Genomic DNA, 19,131 nt, shown 5'->3' on the forward strand with positions numbered 1-19,131 from the left:
ACCTTTATCTTCCTAACAAATCTGGTGGAAATTAGTCCTGAAAAAGGTTGGTAACAGCATGTGCACACCAGTCAGCATAATTACACAGACCTGGTGGCCTGAGGGAAGCAAGTTCAAAAGTTTTGTGGAAACATTTCTAGAACTGCAGGTGCTCAGAAGTCAGTACCAGTCTGCTGTGTACACAGCTCTTTACGCAAGTTGAGTACGAAAATGCTCTGAAGCATACGTGCAATTAAGAGACAAACTGCACAGTGCCCAACTGTGAGGCAGCGTCTTTGACAATCTGGCCCAACACATCACCAGGAAAGGTGCCAGAAACAGAATTTTCCAGCTTTCACAGCTACTTTTGAAATGCTGTGGCCTTATCTTCATCCTGATCATCCTTATGCTTGATTCCTATTGTCCAAATCTAGTTCAGCATTCTCCTCTAAAATGCATTTGACAGAATTTTGATAATTTACAGATGATTTGGATTATTTTTACAGACAAATATTTAGAGAAAAATGTAAATTTCTGCAGCATAAGCCAGTATCATTTTTTAAAGTTTTTAAGACAAGTAAGTACATATATATATATATATATATATATATATATACACATATCTTAAAAAAAACACAACTTTTTGAAGTTCTTGCAAAACTTACGTATTTCACAGTTTGCACCAACCCACCCATGTGGACAGTGACAAGTGTAACCACCGGGCTGATCTATGCAAGTTCCAGCATGGTGACATGGGTTGCTGTCACAGTCGTTAATGTCAATTTCACATTCTTCACCTTGTATCAGGAGACAAAAAAAAAAGCAAAAAACCAACTTCTATACAGCAGCCATATCACACATTAGACATGTCATCAATGTCATTTGATTTTTCTCTGCTTAATACCTTATAGCTCAAAAGCATCTTTGTTCACAGGGTGGCCACAAAGAGGAAGGCCACAATGATGCTCTGAGGGCTGGAGCACCTCTCTGATAAAGACAGGCTGAGGGAGTTGGATGCCTCCTCCTTGAAGGCAATCAAGGCCAGGCTGGAGAGAGCTTTGAGCAACCTGGTGTAGCTGGAGGTGTCCCAGCCTATTGCAGGGGATTGGAACTACGTGATCTTAAAGGTCCCTTCCAACCCAAACCATTCTATGATTCTATAATTGTTCAGTCTGGAGAAGAGAAAGCTCTGGGAAGATCTCCTTGTGGCCTCCAAGTACTTGAATGGAGCTTATAAGCAGGAGGGGAACTGACTTTTTACAAGGGCTGATAGTGACAAGAGAAGGGGGTGTGGCTTTAGATTAAAAAAGAGGCACTTTAGATGTCAGGAAGTAATTTTTTACTCAGAGGGCAGCGAGGCCCAGAGAGCTGTGGATGACCCATCCCTGGAAGTGTTTAAGGCCAGGTTGGATGGGGCCATGGGCAGTCTGATCTGGTGTGGGGCAACCAGACCACAACTGGGAGGTTGGAACTGGGTGATCTTTAAAGCTCCTTCCAACCCAAACCATTCCACGACTCTAAGAACATCAAAAATATTTCATAAGTCCTTCAAGAAGCCACACAGAACCCTTAGAAAGGAAAAACCCTTGTTCAACCAGGTAAGAACAAAACTTAATGGATAAGTGACTTGACTTACCTCACTCAGAGTATTCTCTCCCTGCTTTAAATATAAATTCTTTCTAAAGCAAATACAATATAACAAATTGCCATTATATCCCAAATTGCTATGGAGTTATTATAATGTAGATAATAAGTGCCTCTAAGAAACAGCCGCTGTGCAACAGAAAGCTTTTTTTTTTTAATGGCCTTTATCACAGCAAAAAAAGCACTATTTGATCTACAAAAGGCTATGAATAGGTTCATCTATTACTATAACTTGGATGCTACCTTATATGGCTAACAGAGCATCAAATTCTAGAATATATTATAGCAGATATTTTGATTACACAAATCATATCAGTTTAAATATAAGGCCAAAGGATTAAATGGGCTGCTTATCATTACTCTGAAAGTACAAACTGATTTGTAACAAGCACTTCAGGGCCTTTAGAGATTGTACGTTCAGGTAACAGAATGAGTGGTTTCTTCAGTTCACAGTAATTAATGGGTCAAGGTTACAACATCTTCCAGCTTCAAGTGTCCAATTAGTATATTGGCTTACCTGAAACTCTTCAAAATTTTATTTTTAAAATGCAATCTAGTCTCAAGCAGAAGTCTCGTCTCAGAAAGTACACTAGACAGACATTTGCCTAGTGAATTCCCTTCAACAACATACTTTTTTACTACAAAACTTTTTAATTTGAAAGGAATTTCAAGAAATATCAATACATTTTTATTCCCACTAGACTGACTACAATCCACCACTATCCAAATTAATTAGTGTCCTTCAAGAGATGCTGTCTTATTTGGTGTTTGTCTTCTTTTCGGACATGGTAAACACTGTCAACTAAACATCCTGTGTAAGGCACAAATTACTTGCCTGCGTATCCAGGTGCACAAATACATGTGGCATTCAGCCCTTCACTGTCACAAGTGCCACCATTCTGACAGTTGATGTTAACACAAGGATCTTTGTATAATTCACACAGACTTCCTGAAAAGGAAAAATTAGTAACTGCTGTTAACATTATGCACATTGACTGTCTGGAATCAGAACAGGTGGTAACTTCAGGAGGAGGAGTGCAATGATGTGCAACTTCCAAGCCTGCCGTATGACTGCAGCCATACATTCTGGGGTGCTGAAGCTTTAATACACGTGCTTTCCCACTGCCCTTATGACTCATGAGGGAGGTAGGGCAATTTCTGCTAACAAGACCTGCGGGAGTTTCTACAAAAAACAATGACATAGTGATGCATAATCTGATCAGCTATTCTTTAATAAAATTTAAACAATAATCATCTTCTGTAATAACTGAACATAAAAATGTAATTATATGCATAAGCATTCTGATGCCTCTCATTGACCTTCGCAGGAAATGGAGGAGCACAGCTGAGGCAATTAAGAAGATAAATTAATTTATTCAAATGCATAGCTATAAGTAAACACTTGAGTTAGTCAGCGTCTACTTCTGCAGCAAAGCAGAGGAGGCCAGCAGAGTCAGGAGCCACATTTGCATGTTGGGAGCTACAAGGAGTCTGTCCAGAAAAAGGCAGGGGCATGGAGGAGGACTGCAGACAGGGAGAGGCGTTAGTAAAATTGAAGCCCACATAATAGCCCACATAATATCTGGAGCCAGTTACCTCTGCTCTGTTCATTAGGAACACTGCATACATTAAGTGTGGAAAGAAGAAAGCTCAGTAATCAGCAAAAACTGTTCAGAGGACCAGGTCTAATGCTTTAATTTGAAGCAAAATATGCTGAATGCACAGAGCTCTCACTTGCACGTACAAACTGGTTGAAAGCAAAAGATGAAGTCATAATGTTATGGTTAAGTGCTCCTTAAATGCTCCTGTTATGAAAAGCTGAGGGTCATCTGACTACACCTCTTCAGTGATGAATTCTTTATTGACAAAGAACAGTGCAATCAGCAGCATGGAATGAATATTTAGCCTCAAAAAGCTGTTAAATGAGCATTACTTATCAACATGGATAAAGGCTGATACTCTTAATGAGAAAAAATGCTGGGGTAATGTTCCTTAAAACATAATCATTCCGTGTTTATAGATATATAATAGAAATAATACATAAGTTCAAAATATTCTCACAGCACAACTCCAAACAGAACACACAAAACAAAGCAGTGTTTTAGCCCTCCAGAAAGGGATGGATGTATCACAGAATGGTAAAGTGCTACACTGTCTAAGATTTTGTACAAGATTTTGTACATACTTTCCTGCTCTATATTTAAATCATTTGTGAAACACTGAAGACAGATTCCATTCAAATTTGTCCAGGACCAGATGTGCTTAACATGGTAAAGCAGTCACAGAACTATTGCTACTGGGCTTTATGGTCTTCTAAACGAACAGCCAAAATAAAAACTTCCCTTTTTACTCCTCTGTGCTAATCTACTTTGAATACTAATATTTTATCACTGTGTTTTTAACCCACTTCACTAGGAAAATCCAAAGTAAGATTTGAAAAGCTCTCCATACAATGGCTCCCAAGAATTGCTGATGAAATAATTTTATTATTCTTTCTTTGAAAACCCTCTGCACAACTTAAAAACAGTAGGAAAAAAGCACACTTCAGAAGGACAGATTCCACTTGTCCCCATACAGGAGCATACATTTCTCAAATGAGTAACTACACAAGCTAGCTATGTCTGAACTACTCTGAACTACTCATGTGAATGAAGACCATGGGATCAGGATCTACACCAAAGCTTGCTACTATTGATTTTACGTGCAGGATTTGTTTTTGCTCAATAGAGGATTCGGTATATCAGTTTTTAACCAAACCTATAGTAAAATAATACATGGAACATTCAAAAAACAAGAGATGAGAGCCATTTTACCTTCATATTCAGCAAGACACAAGCACTTGTAGCCATTTTCGAGGTCTCTGCAGGTGGCCCCATTCTGGCAGGGTGTAGAAAGGCATTCATTGTATTCTTCCTCACAGTAAAGGCCATGGTAACCTAAATCACACAAAAAGGAAATAAAGCCGTGAAACACTGTCCAGTCAAAATTAATAATTATGCTTTGATAGGCTGTGTGCAGGTGTGTGCTAGTTGAAATGCACTGTGCAGACAGATACATGTTGAGACATTAATTTAAGGACATCTGCTCCAAAGATAAAATGACAAAATATATATATACATATAATAATCCAGGAATCTGAGACAACCCAGCCAGTCTCAATGTGATAAAGCACAGTGAGGTGGCAGGCACTGAGGCAGCTGGCCAAAGCCACTGTGAACAATGCAAATGACTGCATTCAGATGACAAAATGGAATAATCTATTTTCTACATATTCGAGTTTTCTTGAGTCCTTGCCACAAAGCAACTTTTCATCAAAGAAGTGATAACTGTAAAATGGTAATTAGAATGATAATATATTTCAACTTACACTGTACAAAGTCAAAACAATTCATAAGCATTAAGATACTTTATATGGTATTCCCAAGTATAGTAGGGAGGTATTATGGACTGGCTATTCAGACAAAGAAAATTTGAGCACTGAATAGTTTTGAGGCTTGTTAAGGGCCACTCACTTTTACCATAAAATACAAAAAAGGGAGATAATCTGCTTGAAATATACATATGATCATCAGTCTTAACAGTAGTTAAAAATCTTTCTAGACAATATTTCTAGGAAATAAACTGGTCACAATTCTCAGTAAATATAAATAATGTGATTAAATGCAACATAAACATTGCTTCCTCCCTGTAAACAGGTATGTGTGACCAATGAAAAAGGCAATCTGCTCAAGTGTTTCTAAGCAGTTATTTCCCACTCATCTGAGATTCAGGGAGTGCTTCATAATTAGCCAAATAACCTTTAGGGGAAGGCTTAGAATTTAAGAGTACAAACAAAAGATGTTCTTTCTTCAAAGTACAAACACAAATAGTATGAAGATTTGTACTAATACATGCATTTTTCATAATGTTTGTATCCCTTCTGGAAATTACGGCAAACACAGAGTTAAAAGAATTTTGCATTTTCTACCACATCTCTCTCTTCAACTGCTCAATATGTTCTGCTACCAATTTCATGCCACAGGACCATACAGCTTGCCTGCAAACTGGTCAGGAAGTTAGAATCAACTCAGTTGAGTGGATAATGGAGACAAATGATTGCCGTTTGTGTTTTCTTAAATAATTTGGCTTCGTGAAAACATGGCACTATCTCTTCTTTCCTCACCTGTGGGAAAACTGAGGATAAACATTCTAGTCTAACAACAAAAGCAGCAGTTAAACATTTAACCCTCTTCCCTCATTGCAGCCAGTATTTCTCTTGTTACTGTGATGCAATACAGCGAATACTAATATTTGTAATCTACATTATAATGCTGTGTGTTGTAATAGGTTTTATATGGTCTTTAAGATCTTTATTTACTTGTTACATACAACTATAAAAGTAGTAGATAAATGACCATATCATAAATTCAGATGTTATGGACATGAATAAAGACTCCAGGGAAAAGGACTTAGTAAGCTGGACTTACTAAGACACATTTCAGAACCATTTTCTCCAAAGCCAGAAGATGCATCTCCCCCATGTGCAGGCCCCCAGGCCCTCACCCACAGCACTGCATCTGCTGGCACTGAGTCTCCTCCTGCAGCTCTTCAGAAGGGCTTCTCTTCACACTTGCTTTTAAATTACACTGGTGTATGAGCCATGCATGGTACTGGATGCAGAAGCAGATTATTCAAGCTAACTATTTGTGGGTTTGTTTTATTAAAGAATTGAGATGGAATTGGGAGAATATTTCAGAAATAAATTCAGAATAACAGATTACGGCACAGTTGCTTCCTTTGTAGCACAAGCATTAAACTCACAAGCAATACCAAATACAGCTATTTGCCTACCACGTTGTGTATAACATTTCTATGGACATGTTCAGAAAGGAAAGCCATGTACATTAACAACACTACTCTAGCTGCTGCGTCCTGAACAAGAGAAAACAAGTTTGTCATTGTGGCTTTAAAAAGGACACCTAAAAAGATTAAATTATTTTTCCAGGTCACTACAAAGTGAATATACCTTCAGTTTCATGCACATCAGCAGAATCTGCCATTGACAGTTTCACTTTGATGTGCTCTCTTCAGAGGCTGGGAAAGGAATAGTGAACCTAAAAGGTACAATAAAATAAAGATGTCCCTGCATTACCTCTTCTCCTTCTAAACAACTGTCCATTGTTATTCATCTTCACAAGGGCAGTAACAGATCTGCTGCCACTCTCACCTGGATTCCCAAATCCTTCCTGTGAAGCAACAAGGAGGCATGGGCTACAACCACCTGTGCTAAGGCACTTTTCAACATGGCTGTGTCAAAAATTACAAAGGGAAAGAACATGAAAGGGAACACAAAATCTGTATCAAGCAGGCTGATGAGAAGCCATGGGCTTTGTCAGAACCTTCAAGAACAAGCTGATGGGGCAAAAGATACAGCAGTGTCTGCCGACCTCCTGAGAATATCTGCGCTAACAGGTTAACAAAAGGGAGAGAGATGCTTCCTCTCTCTTCGTAAGTCGATAAAGAACAAGGTTGAAAGCTTTTGAAGGTCTCTCACACACTGCCTCCTTGGCAGCGATTCCTGTGCTTATCCACACTTAACACTTTAGCAAATTAAGACAGTAGGACAAAAGCCATTTTTATTGGGAAGGCCTAATGGGATAAAAAGCAAAAGAGAACTCTAATTCACAAGGAACATCAGTTCATACACAGCTCTTTACTAACCTAGTTGTATATTATGTGATCAAGAAACAAATCTGTTCATTTAAAACCTAACTCAGAAACGCTGACTATTTTTCTTTCCCAATTTGGAAATGAGATTATTCAAAGGCATCAGTCAGCTTTCCAAGTTAATTTATACAAATTAGCGTTTCTGTACAAGCTATTACATGGTGTAGGTTATGCATGACTATACTCATGAGAGTCAACACGCACAAAAATCAGTAGCGAATGCCTGGTTGTGAGCATTCTGCAAAACGTGATATGCAAGATATACAAGCATAATAGCCACGACTTCTCATTCATCATGTGTTTTTGGCCAGTGTACCAATCTAGAAATCAAACTGTCTACTAAGCAAGGGAACTTTCGCAGACCTTAGTTTAATTGAAACTGTTTAAAATTCCTCTCCTGTTTAATTTTTGAGGCAAGAGTAACAAAAATGAAAATCCAGATGACACTGTATACCTGCTAGTAGAAACTGCATAAAGAAAGGATGGCATTCAAGTTGAAAAAAGAAGCAAAATTTTGCAGCACTTTGCTTTTATAATAAGAAATTACATCCTCTGTCAAATACCATATAAAAAGAACATGGCATCATCACACAAAAAATAAGTTGCTGCTTTCTTTTTTAAACAGTGGGTTTCAGATATAATGCATAACCAATATATAAGGGAGTTCTAAAATATTATTTAGTAAACTTACTGCTAACATACCTGTATTATGTGCATTTATTTTGTGGTATATTTGAAAGTGAGAGACTCCCATACAAAAAAAAGTCTTGGAGCGAGGCATACTCATGTTGAGAACCTGCAAGCCAGAGAGCCTGCAAGCTCAAGAAGTAGATATCATTTCTTTCCCACTAATGTATGGTAATGTCTCTCTGTAGTTCAGAATATTTATTATTAACTTTCAATAATACTACCAAGCTGCACACAAATTTTATTCACCAACATCACAAGTATTGCAACAGGCTGTCAGAGTCTTTGCTGGTTTTCCCAGACTGAGACACTGAGTGCTGCTTCCAGGAATGTCACTGGAGGGTCCTTGGACAGCTCTGCAAATCCAATCCCTTTTTATACTAGGCATTTCAAAGACAGTTTTTACATTAATTGGGAAGGTGAGGCTGCTGGAGACTTTTTGTATTGCTTATACACGGGTAAAATATCTCTTTTATGTTTGAATTCCTACAGTTCTTTTCAGAACTTTCCAGACCATATCTAGCATAGATTTTTTTTTTTTAAATGCTCCTCAGTGTTCTTTGGTTGTTTTTTCTCAGCCAACTGTGGTTTCAGTCATACATTTGAAATCACTTAAGGATAAATCCTATTGATATATATTGATCACTTTCAGTGTTGTCCAGCTCTGCATCTCAATGGTTTTGCCTTCTTCCAGAGATTTTGCTTCACCGTGTCCTAACAGCTTATATCCTAACAGCTTATACCATTCAAGAGCCAGAAAAACAGCACTTTTCTGTTCAGAAATTAAACAAGCTAACGGAACACAAACTAGCCAGTCAAGGAAAAGGTTGATGCTATCAAGGAGCTCCCATATTTCTACCTCCCCTTGCTGTATACAGATTTCTGTAGTTATTTTGAACTTCAATTTTTTTTTCTCCTGTTCACACCCTCTGCTATTTAGCAATCATTTTTTTTCCTACTGTACCTTATTCAGTTACTTTGTCTGTTTCCAGTCCTTTCCCAAACAGTACTGTTATGTTCTCCAGTCTTTCCCCCAAACTTTGCAACTTCAATGACATTGCTATCCCACCTAAGAAAGACTTATCCTGCACACTACAATTCTTTAATATAACAGTAAATGTCAACCAAGCCATATGGATCTCAGTGGGTATTTTCAGTGCTTACCCTGCAACTTCTGATTTTTCAAATGGAATGTGTAGATTCCTAGCATTACTCTAAACAGATATAACATCTGCTCAATGTGCTTTATGTACTGAAAAGAGAAAAATGAAGTAATTTTAAAGTATACATCGAAATCTACATACAAAAATACCAGATGATTTATAAAATATGTAATGTAACTGTTTGGTACAAACCGGGACTACAGAGGCATTTGTAACTGGTTCCAACACTGCGACAGATGCCATGTGCACAAGGATTCAGAGCACAGAAGTCAATAAGCTGAGCACACGTAGGTCCTGTAAATCCAGAACTACAACTGCACGAGTAGACAAGTCTATCTGCATAACAAGTTCCATTGTTCTGGCAGGGATTTGATGCACAAGGGTCTACTTTTTCTTCACAGGAGATTCCTAAAAACCCTAAAAGAAATAAATGTTTTTGATAATTAAACATTTTGGTAACCAAACAATGTAAACAATTAAACAAGTTTAAAATTAAGCCATTGACATACATTCATATTTTTTTATTGAATGAAAACTAGAAAAGTCCACGCTTCCTATATAAACTCAAATTTTACAGTTAACATGAAGATATAAGCAGTTTCAGGTAGCATCATACTATCATGTGATTAAGACAGAGAAGTGAAAAAAATATTTATTGAATCTGGCAGGGCTTATCCACATTCTTAACTGCACCTGGCTAGAAAAGCAGAGGTGCTTTTCTAGGGTTCAGAAACAGAATAGAAAGGTACATTAAAAAAAAAAAAAACAGAAGCCCAAATTCACTTTTCTTATTAAAGGTAATGTGTTGGTTAAGAATAACAGCCTCTAAAGGACCACAGGAGTATAACTGTGTTTTAATAGCATAAAAGAATAGCTTTTCTGATGACAATGTTTCTTATTTAATTATTCATTAAAGCAACACTGTACAAAATTAGGTAGGAATGAAAGAGTATCCCTGCAAGGGAGTTATTTGGTTTTTTTTTGTGTTTTGTTATTTGATTGTGGGTGTTTGTTTTGTTTGTGTTTTTTTTTTTTTGTAATGTAGAGAAGAATGATATTTGAAGAAATGATAGAACTACAGTATATTAACTATACAGTTTGTATCACATCCACATGGTTACAAGAAGCATAGTTATAGTAGCTAACACAGGTCAGAAAAGAATATTCAATTCCTAGCATTAGATTAAAGATCAACTCTCTTTTCCATTCAAGTGTAATTTTTTTAATGAATATTTCCTCATGGATATAGTATCATTCACTGCAACAGAAGTATGCCTGGTCAAAACACACTGGAATATCTACTATGGTAGAACAGCTCTTGAAATTTAAATAAATTAATCATTGAGAATGGCAAACCAGGAGCAAATCAGGACAGTCCCCACTTGAGAACGATCAAGCCAGCAAGAAAATCTGCTCTAAAGCATAAACCATAACAGTTGTCACTGTGAAAGGCAGAGAACAGACCCCACTGTCACAGCAACCAAAGAGATCACAGCCACATTTCAGATATCCTTCAGAATCAACTGCATGTACCAAAGCTTTTAATCAGAAAGAGACAAAAACAGATTTAAAAAAAAATGCACAGCATGTGTCTGATGGTTACAGAAAGGATCAAGATGGAGGAGATGGCTCTGTTCTAAACCAACTCGGAGCATGAAGACAAATAATGACAGGTGACACTTTGGATTAATATTCAATCTGTAAATCTTACCCCTGATGAAATGAAGTAGATTGTTATCCATATTTTATAGCTCTTATATTTAAAAAGTCTCAATGTTGTATTTAAAAGATGATCAATTGGAACTGAATCTCTGTATGATATAAAGTTTAAGATGAATACCAAAAGTGGGTCAAAATGCTACCTTCAATATATACTTTACAGCATCTCATTGTCTTTTAATGGATGTTTAAATATTTTTTTTCTAAACACATTCCACATTTCAATCAATGAGGAAATAGTTTAAAATTAATTTTAACAGATGTGTTAATTTCAGAGCTTTTTTAAATTTCTCTGCTTTTTAATAATTCACAATTCACATTTGGCTGAATTAAGTAGTAATTTTGCTCAACTGTTGTCAGGAAATTGGTGTTTCTGAGAAGAAGCACATTAGAAAGTAGATCAATCTACATTAAACCAGTATGGTGTATTAGAAAGAACTATTCCAAAAATTAATAAAACACAGATTATTATAACTATGAAAAGATAAAAAGATCACAACTGCCCAATAGTTGACTATTAACAGTTAATTATAAATAACTCGTAATCTCAGAACAGGAAACAAAAGCAGATCTTGCAGGGCATAGACAACGAACACAGGCAAGGCCCTTCTGCCCTCAGCATTCTGATGTCCTGTTACTCAGATTGGTTTGTGGGTTTTATCAGTACCTCCTGCATACTGATGCTGAAAAGGAACAACCTATAAATACTGAGGAATCCTATAGTAGAAGTCCTTCCTGCAAGCAATAACTGCGTAACCATCAGAAAGTGAATGGAATGGAAAACCCTAAAACCAAATTTCTAATTCCAGCAATTGTCTGCTATTAAATTGAAAAAGCCTTTGCTTTTATCATAAAATCCTGGATGGATTTAAAGGAATCTGCGAGGACTTTTAACTATTACCAGGAGGAGATCAATCAGTGAGTTTAGTAAATCTCTACAGTAGCTCTGAAGCTAGATTTTAAAAGATAATGAAATCGGAGGTCACACAATGATACTTACATTGCTTCACTACAACCTTTACAAAGAGAAGCATATGGCAGATGGCTAATGTTTCGAGTGACAGAGCTCTTTGAGAACAGAGGAAATTTTAAAATACGCTGAAACGTTGCCTTCGTGCTACCTTTGCACTGTGAAATATGCTTAGTTCATTCTGGAAATACAGATCTTATGTATGAGTTTAATGTCTGAAAACTCTAGAATCATCAGTAGTTATGCATCCAAATTAAAGATGTGTTATTTTGGCATTTCTGGTAGTAGATATGAGTCCATATCAATAAAACTGTTGAAATTACGTAAATAAAAATCAGGATCAGATATATATTGATTGAAAGCAGAATAAAGCATTATTACAGGATTACATTTAACTGCAGAAAATTACCCCTTGAATTGTTCTTCAGCTAACTGACACAGGCACAACCTTGCATCTAGGTCACTGGTATAACAGGGACACAACCAAAATGCAGAAATAACACAGAAGGCAAAGGGGAAAAGCAGCATTAGAAAACAATTATACTGCTCAAAGACACAAAGCACTATTTGTGCTTGCATGAAACAGATCGTTTGGTTAGATGTCAAAGAGAATAAAAGTTAGCTGTCAGGTGGTATTCTTTACATATTGCTACAGACCTCCAGGGCAACAATAGAAAGTAGATCAGAAAGTATTTCCAGAGTTAGAAAAGCTCTGGATAGAAGCCGAATTCCTCATCATGGGGGGATTTTAATTACTTGGCTACTGAAAGCAGGAGTCAAGTAATAAATCAAACAACTTAAATGCTTCCTGAAGTGTTGTAAAATTGCTCTTTATACAGCTTGCTGAACAACCAGCTTGCCAGAATGTTATGTTAAACCCAATTCCAAGAAATACACAAACGTGAAAATTTAAACTTCTGAATTACTAGGCCTAGAGTCTACAAAAACCTTTAGATCTGAAAGAAATGCATTACTTTCCCCCATAGAAATTTGTTCCATGAAGAAATGTGAGACGTCTGATGGAATTTCATCAAAATTCTGTAAAGGAAAAAAAAATTACTCATCATAAGAAAACAAGAAACAATTCAAAAAGACTTGCAAGTTTTTGATGGAAATTCACCTAGCTAAGTCTCAGCAGATAAAGGCAAACAGAGGCCAAACACATTAAAGCATTGCAGAGACATCTACTAAAAATAGGAGCAATTTGGAAAAATGCCAGATAAAAGCATTAGATTAGCAGAAACTGAACAGCCATAAAAATTTTTAATTAACAACACAATATTCTACAGGTAAATTAAACTCTCTTATGGTAATGTGAAGAACTCCACATTCTGTAATCACCAGTAACCTTGGGAAATCTTACACACACAACAGCTGTGTATCCTATTTTCCTGGAATTAAAATATATAATAGGTTAATTATATTCAACCCTAAAGAAATTAGAATCGCATTTCCAAAATCTGATCCAGAAAAATCTTCTACGTGAATGATGAAGTCCAGAAAAAGTGAAGAACATAAAACTAAAACAATTCTTCATATAGACAAGTGAATTATTTTCTACTCATCACCATATTTCATGGTGAAAATGTGCACTTTCTAGCTGCTATTGCAAATCAACATATATGAATCACAACTTAGCATCTTCTATAGTTGTCAAGCTCTATACGTTTTAAACCACAGAAACCACAGTAAGAACATCCTTTATTCTGCTGCTTTCTAATTATCAGCAGGTATTTCAGAGAACTTTTGCTGTCTTTTACATAGCTCTAATTCCCTGCAGCTGGTCAAGTCGATTGGCAATAGTAAAATAAAGTCAATTGGAAATTTAAATTTCAAGTAGAATGTCTACTGTCAGTCATAACATAGTTTCCTGTCTACCTCTTTCTACTGGTTATGAAATCCATTATTGGAAAATTATTTCAAAAATATGCTAATTTGAATTAAAAGTTTTCTGCCACTACAGTCAAGCTGGCAAGCTCCAAATAAAGAGAGTAGTAAACCCCTAAAAACCGCTAATAGGACTACAAGTTTTCCTGTTGATTAAGTATTTATTGTAAATGTTTTTGCTTATTTCCAACCTTGTTTTTATGTCTACGTTTCTATTTATTATTTGTATACTGAACTCCAGGGTGCCTTGGGAATTCATATAATTTCTCACTGATTTAAAGATGTTGAAGTAACTGAATTTATAAAATGATCAGCAGTATCCTAATTAACAATATTACTTCCATTGCAGTGGTAGTTATACATAACAATAAGAGAAGGAAAATAAAAACAGGTATTTAACAGATTGATTTGGGTATTTACAGAATCATTTTGAATATAAATTTCAAACATCCACATCCGAGTTGACAGATGTTTACTTGGGGGTGTGGTTAGAATTTTTGGAAATTTATTTGCATGGACATTTGAAGGCAGTATTTGCTAACTATGTTAGGTACGATAAAGATGAACGCCGAGTAAGTAAGACATCCCAAACATCTTTTAAACAAATTCTTCAGTCTTTAGCATCGTTCAAATTCATTCATTCACAGCTTTGAACATAAATTCTGATTTGCTCTTAAATAAAGGGTGACTCATCCATTTCATATAACAATTTATTTTCTAGCATTTTTGACACATTAAAATCTATGATGCTTCACATAGAAAATGGAATCTTCAAGCCTAAAGAATTTTTCCTTATTAAAAGACTCTTAAGACAATAACAATGTCTAAAGAATAATCATGAAATGTTCATATTCGATTTGGGCTTCTTTTTCAGTGCCTCATATCTCACTTTCGGTGTGCTTTCACATTCCTCTTTCACAAGTTGCAGATCTCATATGAAAGAAAAATGTGCAGTCTCGAGAATATTCCTCTCTGTTTCCATTTCATTCCATTTTCTGCCATTTTTCCCTTTTCCCTTTGTAGTACTTCTCACCTGCTCTTGTCTTTTTCTGCCTATCCACACAGAATCTCCAGTTTTAGTTCTTACACATGTATAAGCTCTCTGCCTACCTTTCCCCCACTGTGCTGAATTAGCAGTACAGAAAAAAGGCCTCATCTCAACTAGCAATTGCTATTACGCACAGCAGGAGAATAGAAGCAGAGTTGGAGATCTTGCTTAAATTAGAAATCTTTCATGGCTTTGGTTTTCTCTGTGTGTGGGGGTTTTTTTAATGGAAAATCTGCAGACTCTAAAAATAGCAAATTACCACACCTGTAATTTTTAATTACCTACACTTTGCTTTATTTACAAAAATAACCACATCCTTCCAAACAAGATAGAAGCTCTCAAAATATGCCTCTATGAGAGAACAATGCATCAAAATGCATCTAGAAAAATCAACAGTGCCCTGGGCAACCTGATTTGGTGGGCAGCAACCAGTCAATGGCAGGGAGCTGGAATTGGCAGGGCTTCAAGTCCCTGCCAGCCCAAGCCATTCTGTGATTCTATCACAGGCTCAATCTAGAAAAGCAACTATTCACAAAAGGTGGCATGTGCTCAGGCAAGCATAAGAATGATTTTCTCAGAAAATGCTCATTTCCAAGGAACCAAGAATAAGAAGTGTTCAACACTATTCTTCTGCGGAATAGTGCTGCCCAGTCCAGAAAGTGATTCCTGAACCATTCCATCATCTCCAGAGGTTTTTTTTCTATGTTAAATTTGATTTTTACAAGGGTTGTAAGTGCGTTTATGTAAAATGTTTTCTTGAGATGCCACAATATTTTTTGAAAGGGAAAATACTTATACCACGTAATCATGTTAGACATACAAATAAGTTATCAGAGTAACAGCTCCTTGCCCAATTCCATCCCGGCTCTCTAATGTGGCTGCCCTTAGCAATGCAGATATAATGCTGGGAGATTAGAATTGGTAACTTCTCATGCAAAGTTTCAGACAGGTGACACAAAAAGCACATTTGAATAACAATGAATTCTATGAGCAGACACCTTCTTCTTTTTGAAGTTGCCAAGTAATTTTTTCTTTCCTCTTGAAGGGTCAGAAATCCCACTGTATCTTTAAGAAAAATCCAGATATCCTAGAAAATCTCAAGACCTCAAGAATAGGAGAGCACAGGTATGTAAAATGTAATAAGTACAGAAGAGTCAAAAAAAAAAAAAAAAAAAAAAAAAAAGCAGAAACCTGAGAAAATGGTACCAGTGCTGTCCTAAGGTAAAACAGCAACAGCCTTCAGCACATATACTAAGATAATGGAGCAACAGTGCCAAGATTCCAAGATTTGCTACTTGAAGCACAGCACAGAAGAGAACTGATCTGGAAACTGATCAAATATGGATCTGGATCAGTGACAAAGAAAGGAAGCAGAAGATAAATACTGAAGACACAAAGCAGTCAACAAGACTGTAGGACCAAGCAGCATAACAGAGATATAGCTGAAGACAAGTAAGACTAAGAGAGAAGCAAAAGTAATTTGGTTCTCCTGCAGAAGAAAGCCTGCCATAATCAAGAACACTGCACATCAAGCAGTGGCACATCAGCAGAGGGCAGTCCATCTTGGGACCCAAATGCACATACAATGCTGTCATCATGGTCTCAGCCTCAAAGAGCAGTAAGAGAAGTTGAGAGCTGGTTGGCGTATTGATGAAAGGGCCATCAGGAACAAGCAAGGAGGCCCTGTCGCACACACAAACAATGTGGCAGCTTTAAAATATCCAAAAGTCCCAGTATAATTTTTTCCATGTATTTTGTAATGGCAAAATATTTTCCTACAAGGCATTTTTAAAGACAGTGAGCAGTTTTCCTATGAAAAATACAAATGAATTACTAAGTCTAATACTGAAATTTTCTTTTCTGAATTTTGTTACTAGTTATAAGCTAGTTTTCAAAATTCTTCCAGATGCAAGATACCCTCTGCAGCCAAAATGTCAATGTCTGTGTTTCAAAACAGTTGTTAAATGGGTCGATCATCAAAGCATAACTCCAGAAAAGCAAGGAATCATTCTGAAGAAATCACAAATAATCTTTCATTATTAACCAAGTATACATTACCAGAATAGTTCTCAAAGACTTGTACCCTTAGAGCAAACGCGAGTTGCTGGCAGAATAAAAACATCCATAGAGATCAGAAATATAATTAGTTCCAAGTTCCAATCCTAATTATAAATAACTAATAGAAGATTTCATAATTGAGAGCTTTCACTTCTGATAATTTTTTTATGAGCGACTCAGGCATCTGCCATTCCACACAGCAAAGTGCTATGAAAGCACATACTTTGCCTTTGCAATGTCCTCATTTCACACAGTTTCAAATATGGTGTTTTCCAATGAGAATCACTGAAAGGCTTATCATGCAGAGAAAAAAATAAGTCCTAACAGAAAGGAGAATGGAAGTAAAACTTTGTGGGATTTAAAGCACTGTTTTTTCTCTAATTGATTCATAAGCAGAAATATGCAAATACTGCATGCAAGGCAGCTCCTCTCACTCATTTACCGGACAACACAAAAATCAGAATGAATTCTGAGTTTCCTCAGATTCTCTTATCTTTCTCACAGTGCTGGAGCCTGACTTCTACTGTAGAGGTGCAAGCAAATGGATAAAAATGCTCTATGCAGCATATACTCTATAACACTAAGCTCTTACCATACTTCACACAATACAAATGACATAGGATATCTCATCTGGATTTTTTTCTGCTTATTAATATGGTGTAAAGTACAATTTTGAATATATTTTTATAAAACTAAAAATTCAGACTGAGTACACCATGAAATATCAATTTGTACAAGACATCAAATAAGTCACTGTTTACCTTCTGGGCACTGACAGGTGAATCCATGGGTGTTGGATGAACAAGTGCCTCCATTTTGGCACGGCTGCTGGATGCAGTGATCAATCTCTGACTGGCACAGCTCTCCAGTGTAACCTACAAAACAGCACACAATATTCAGAAAGCATAGGGAAAACGAGATCTTATCACTAAATGGTAACTTCAAACAGTCCTAATAGCTTTCTTGAACAAAATTAACCAAAGTAATGAATCAAAATAGAACAGTCTTCTAATTTCTTGTAAAATGGGGTTTTTAATAAGAACTTATCCTTCACAGGAGAAATAAATAAGTAGTGGAAATCTAGAGATTATATCAAATGTATTTTACTATCAGCAATATTCTGACTAGCATAATGAAGGTTGGTGGTGGGTTCTCATAAGGACTCACGTAATCAAAAAAAAGAAGTTCTTTATGAATGGTTTTCAAATGCATCTTGAATCTCAAGTGAAAAATCTTCAGGAAGACTTTAAACAGGACTTGTCATCTGAATTAGCTGTGCATATGCTGAATGACTGCCATTTGTTCCTACTTCTGCGCTCTAGAGAGGGTGTTTATTTTAAGTGGGAGTTGTGAAGTACAGTTGCAATCTCTTCCAAATAAGCTCCTACAAGTTCACAAGCTACAGATTGTGTGTACTGTACTATTTGACCGTAGATTGCTTTGTTCCATATGTTTGAAGTCTATAATACATCAAAAAAAAATGAACAAAGATACAAAATACAAACTAAAAGATTAAACATTCCAAATTTAAATTCCTTAATGAATACCACACATTCCTCATTCCTATTTTTCTTTACTTCCAAAAAACTATCTTGGATGCATGACAGAAGAAGAAAGTACACACAATACACATAGGTACTTTGTTTTTTAAAAGGAACCCTACATAAAGTTATAAGCCTCCTCTGCAATAGCACCATGGCTGGTGTTAAGGGTCAGCAAGCTGATGCTGTTAATACACAGCTAAGGGCAGGCGCCTAAGAGAAAGATCTAAGGTGAGACATAGGACGTGCTTGGAATAAAATTTCACTTATGTAGGAGACAAGGAAGGAAAAGAAGAAAAAAGTAAAAAGAAAATGCATGTTTTGATTAAATAATTTTTATTCATGCAATCAAAGTCAACACTTTAGAAATCTTTCAGACAGGCTAATAGTTACATCTTTTCAAATCAATCACTGTTGCCATAAAGTAGATCTCAAAATAGATTGTTATACTTTGAGTTTCTAGAGTAGCACTATAAAGAAGGATGTCTAAGGCATTTCTCTTTGTCTACCTTACTGCTTTTGTATGCTACAATGATCTACATTCTGATCCTATTTTCTGCAGTGTGATACTTTGAGAAAGAAACTTGTATCTAGATTGTCAGCTGTAAGTCAGATAAACTTGAGAGGAATAAGGACATCTAAAACCAGAACTGTGCTCTTGTGAGGCAGCTCCTCTGGACTGGATGAAGGCACACGGACAGACCTAAGCCATACTTTTCACAGCCAGCA

At 36.3% G+C, this 19,131-nt stretch overlaps 1 protein-coding gene across 1 annotated transcript in view; it reads right to left on the reverse strand.

Moving 5' to 3' along the window:
* DNER (delta/notch like EGF repeat containing) overlaps nucleotides 1-19,131 on the reverse strand; it is a 107,354-nt gene that overhangs the window by 14,716 nt on the left and 73,507 nt on the right. The window contains exons 7-11 of the mRNA XM_052686835.1: nucleotides 17,623-17,736; nucleotides 9,372-9,596; nucleotides 4,437-4,559; nucleotides 2,459-2,572; nucleotides 645-776 (exon numbers count right to left, since the gene is read on the reverse strand). Of these exons, the coding sequence (XP_052542795.1) occupies nucleotides 645-776; nucleotides 2,459-2,572; nucleotides 4,437-4,559; nucleotides 9,372-9,596; nucleotides 17,623-17,736 (708 nt within the window). The remainder of the gene's footprint in view (nucleotides 1-644; nucleotides 777-2,458; nucleotides 2,573-4,436; nucleotides 4,560-9,371; nucleotides 9,597-17,622; nucleotides 17,737-19,131) is intronic.

This window comes from Tympanuchus pallidicinctus, unplaced genomic scaffold, assembly GCF_026119805.1.
Source record: "Tympanuchus pallidicinctus isolate F22 unplaced genomic scaffold, pur_lepc_1.0 scaffold22, whole genome shotgun sequence".
NCBI lineage: Eukaryota > Metazoa > Chordata > Aves > Galliformes > Phasianidae > Tympanuchus > Tympanuchus pallidicinctus.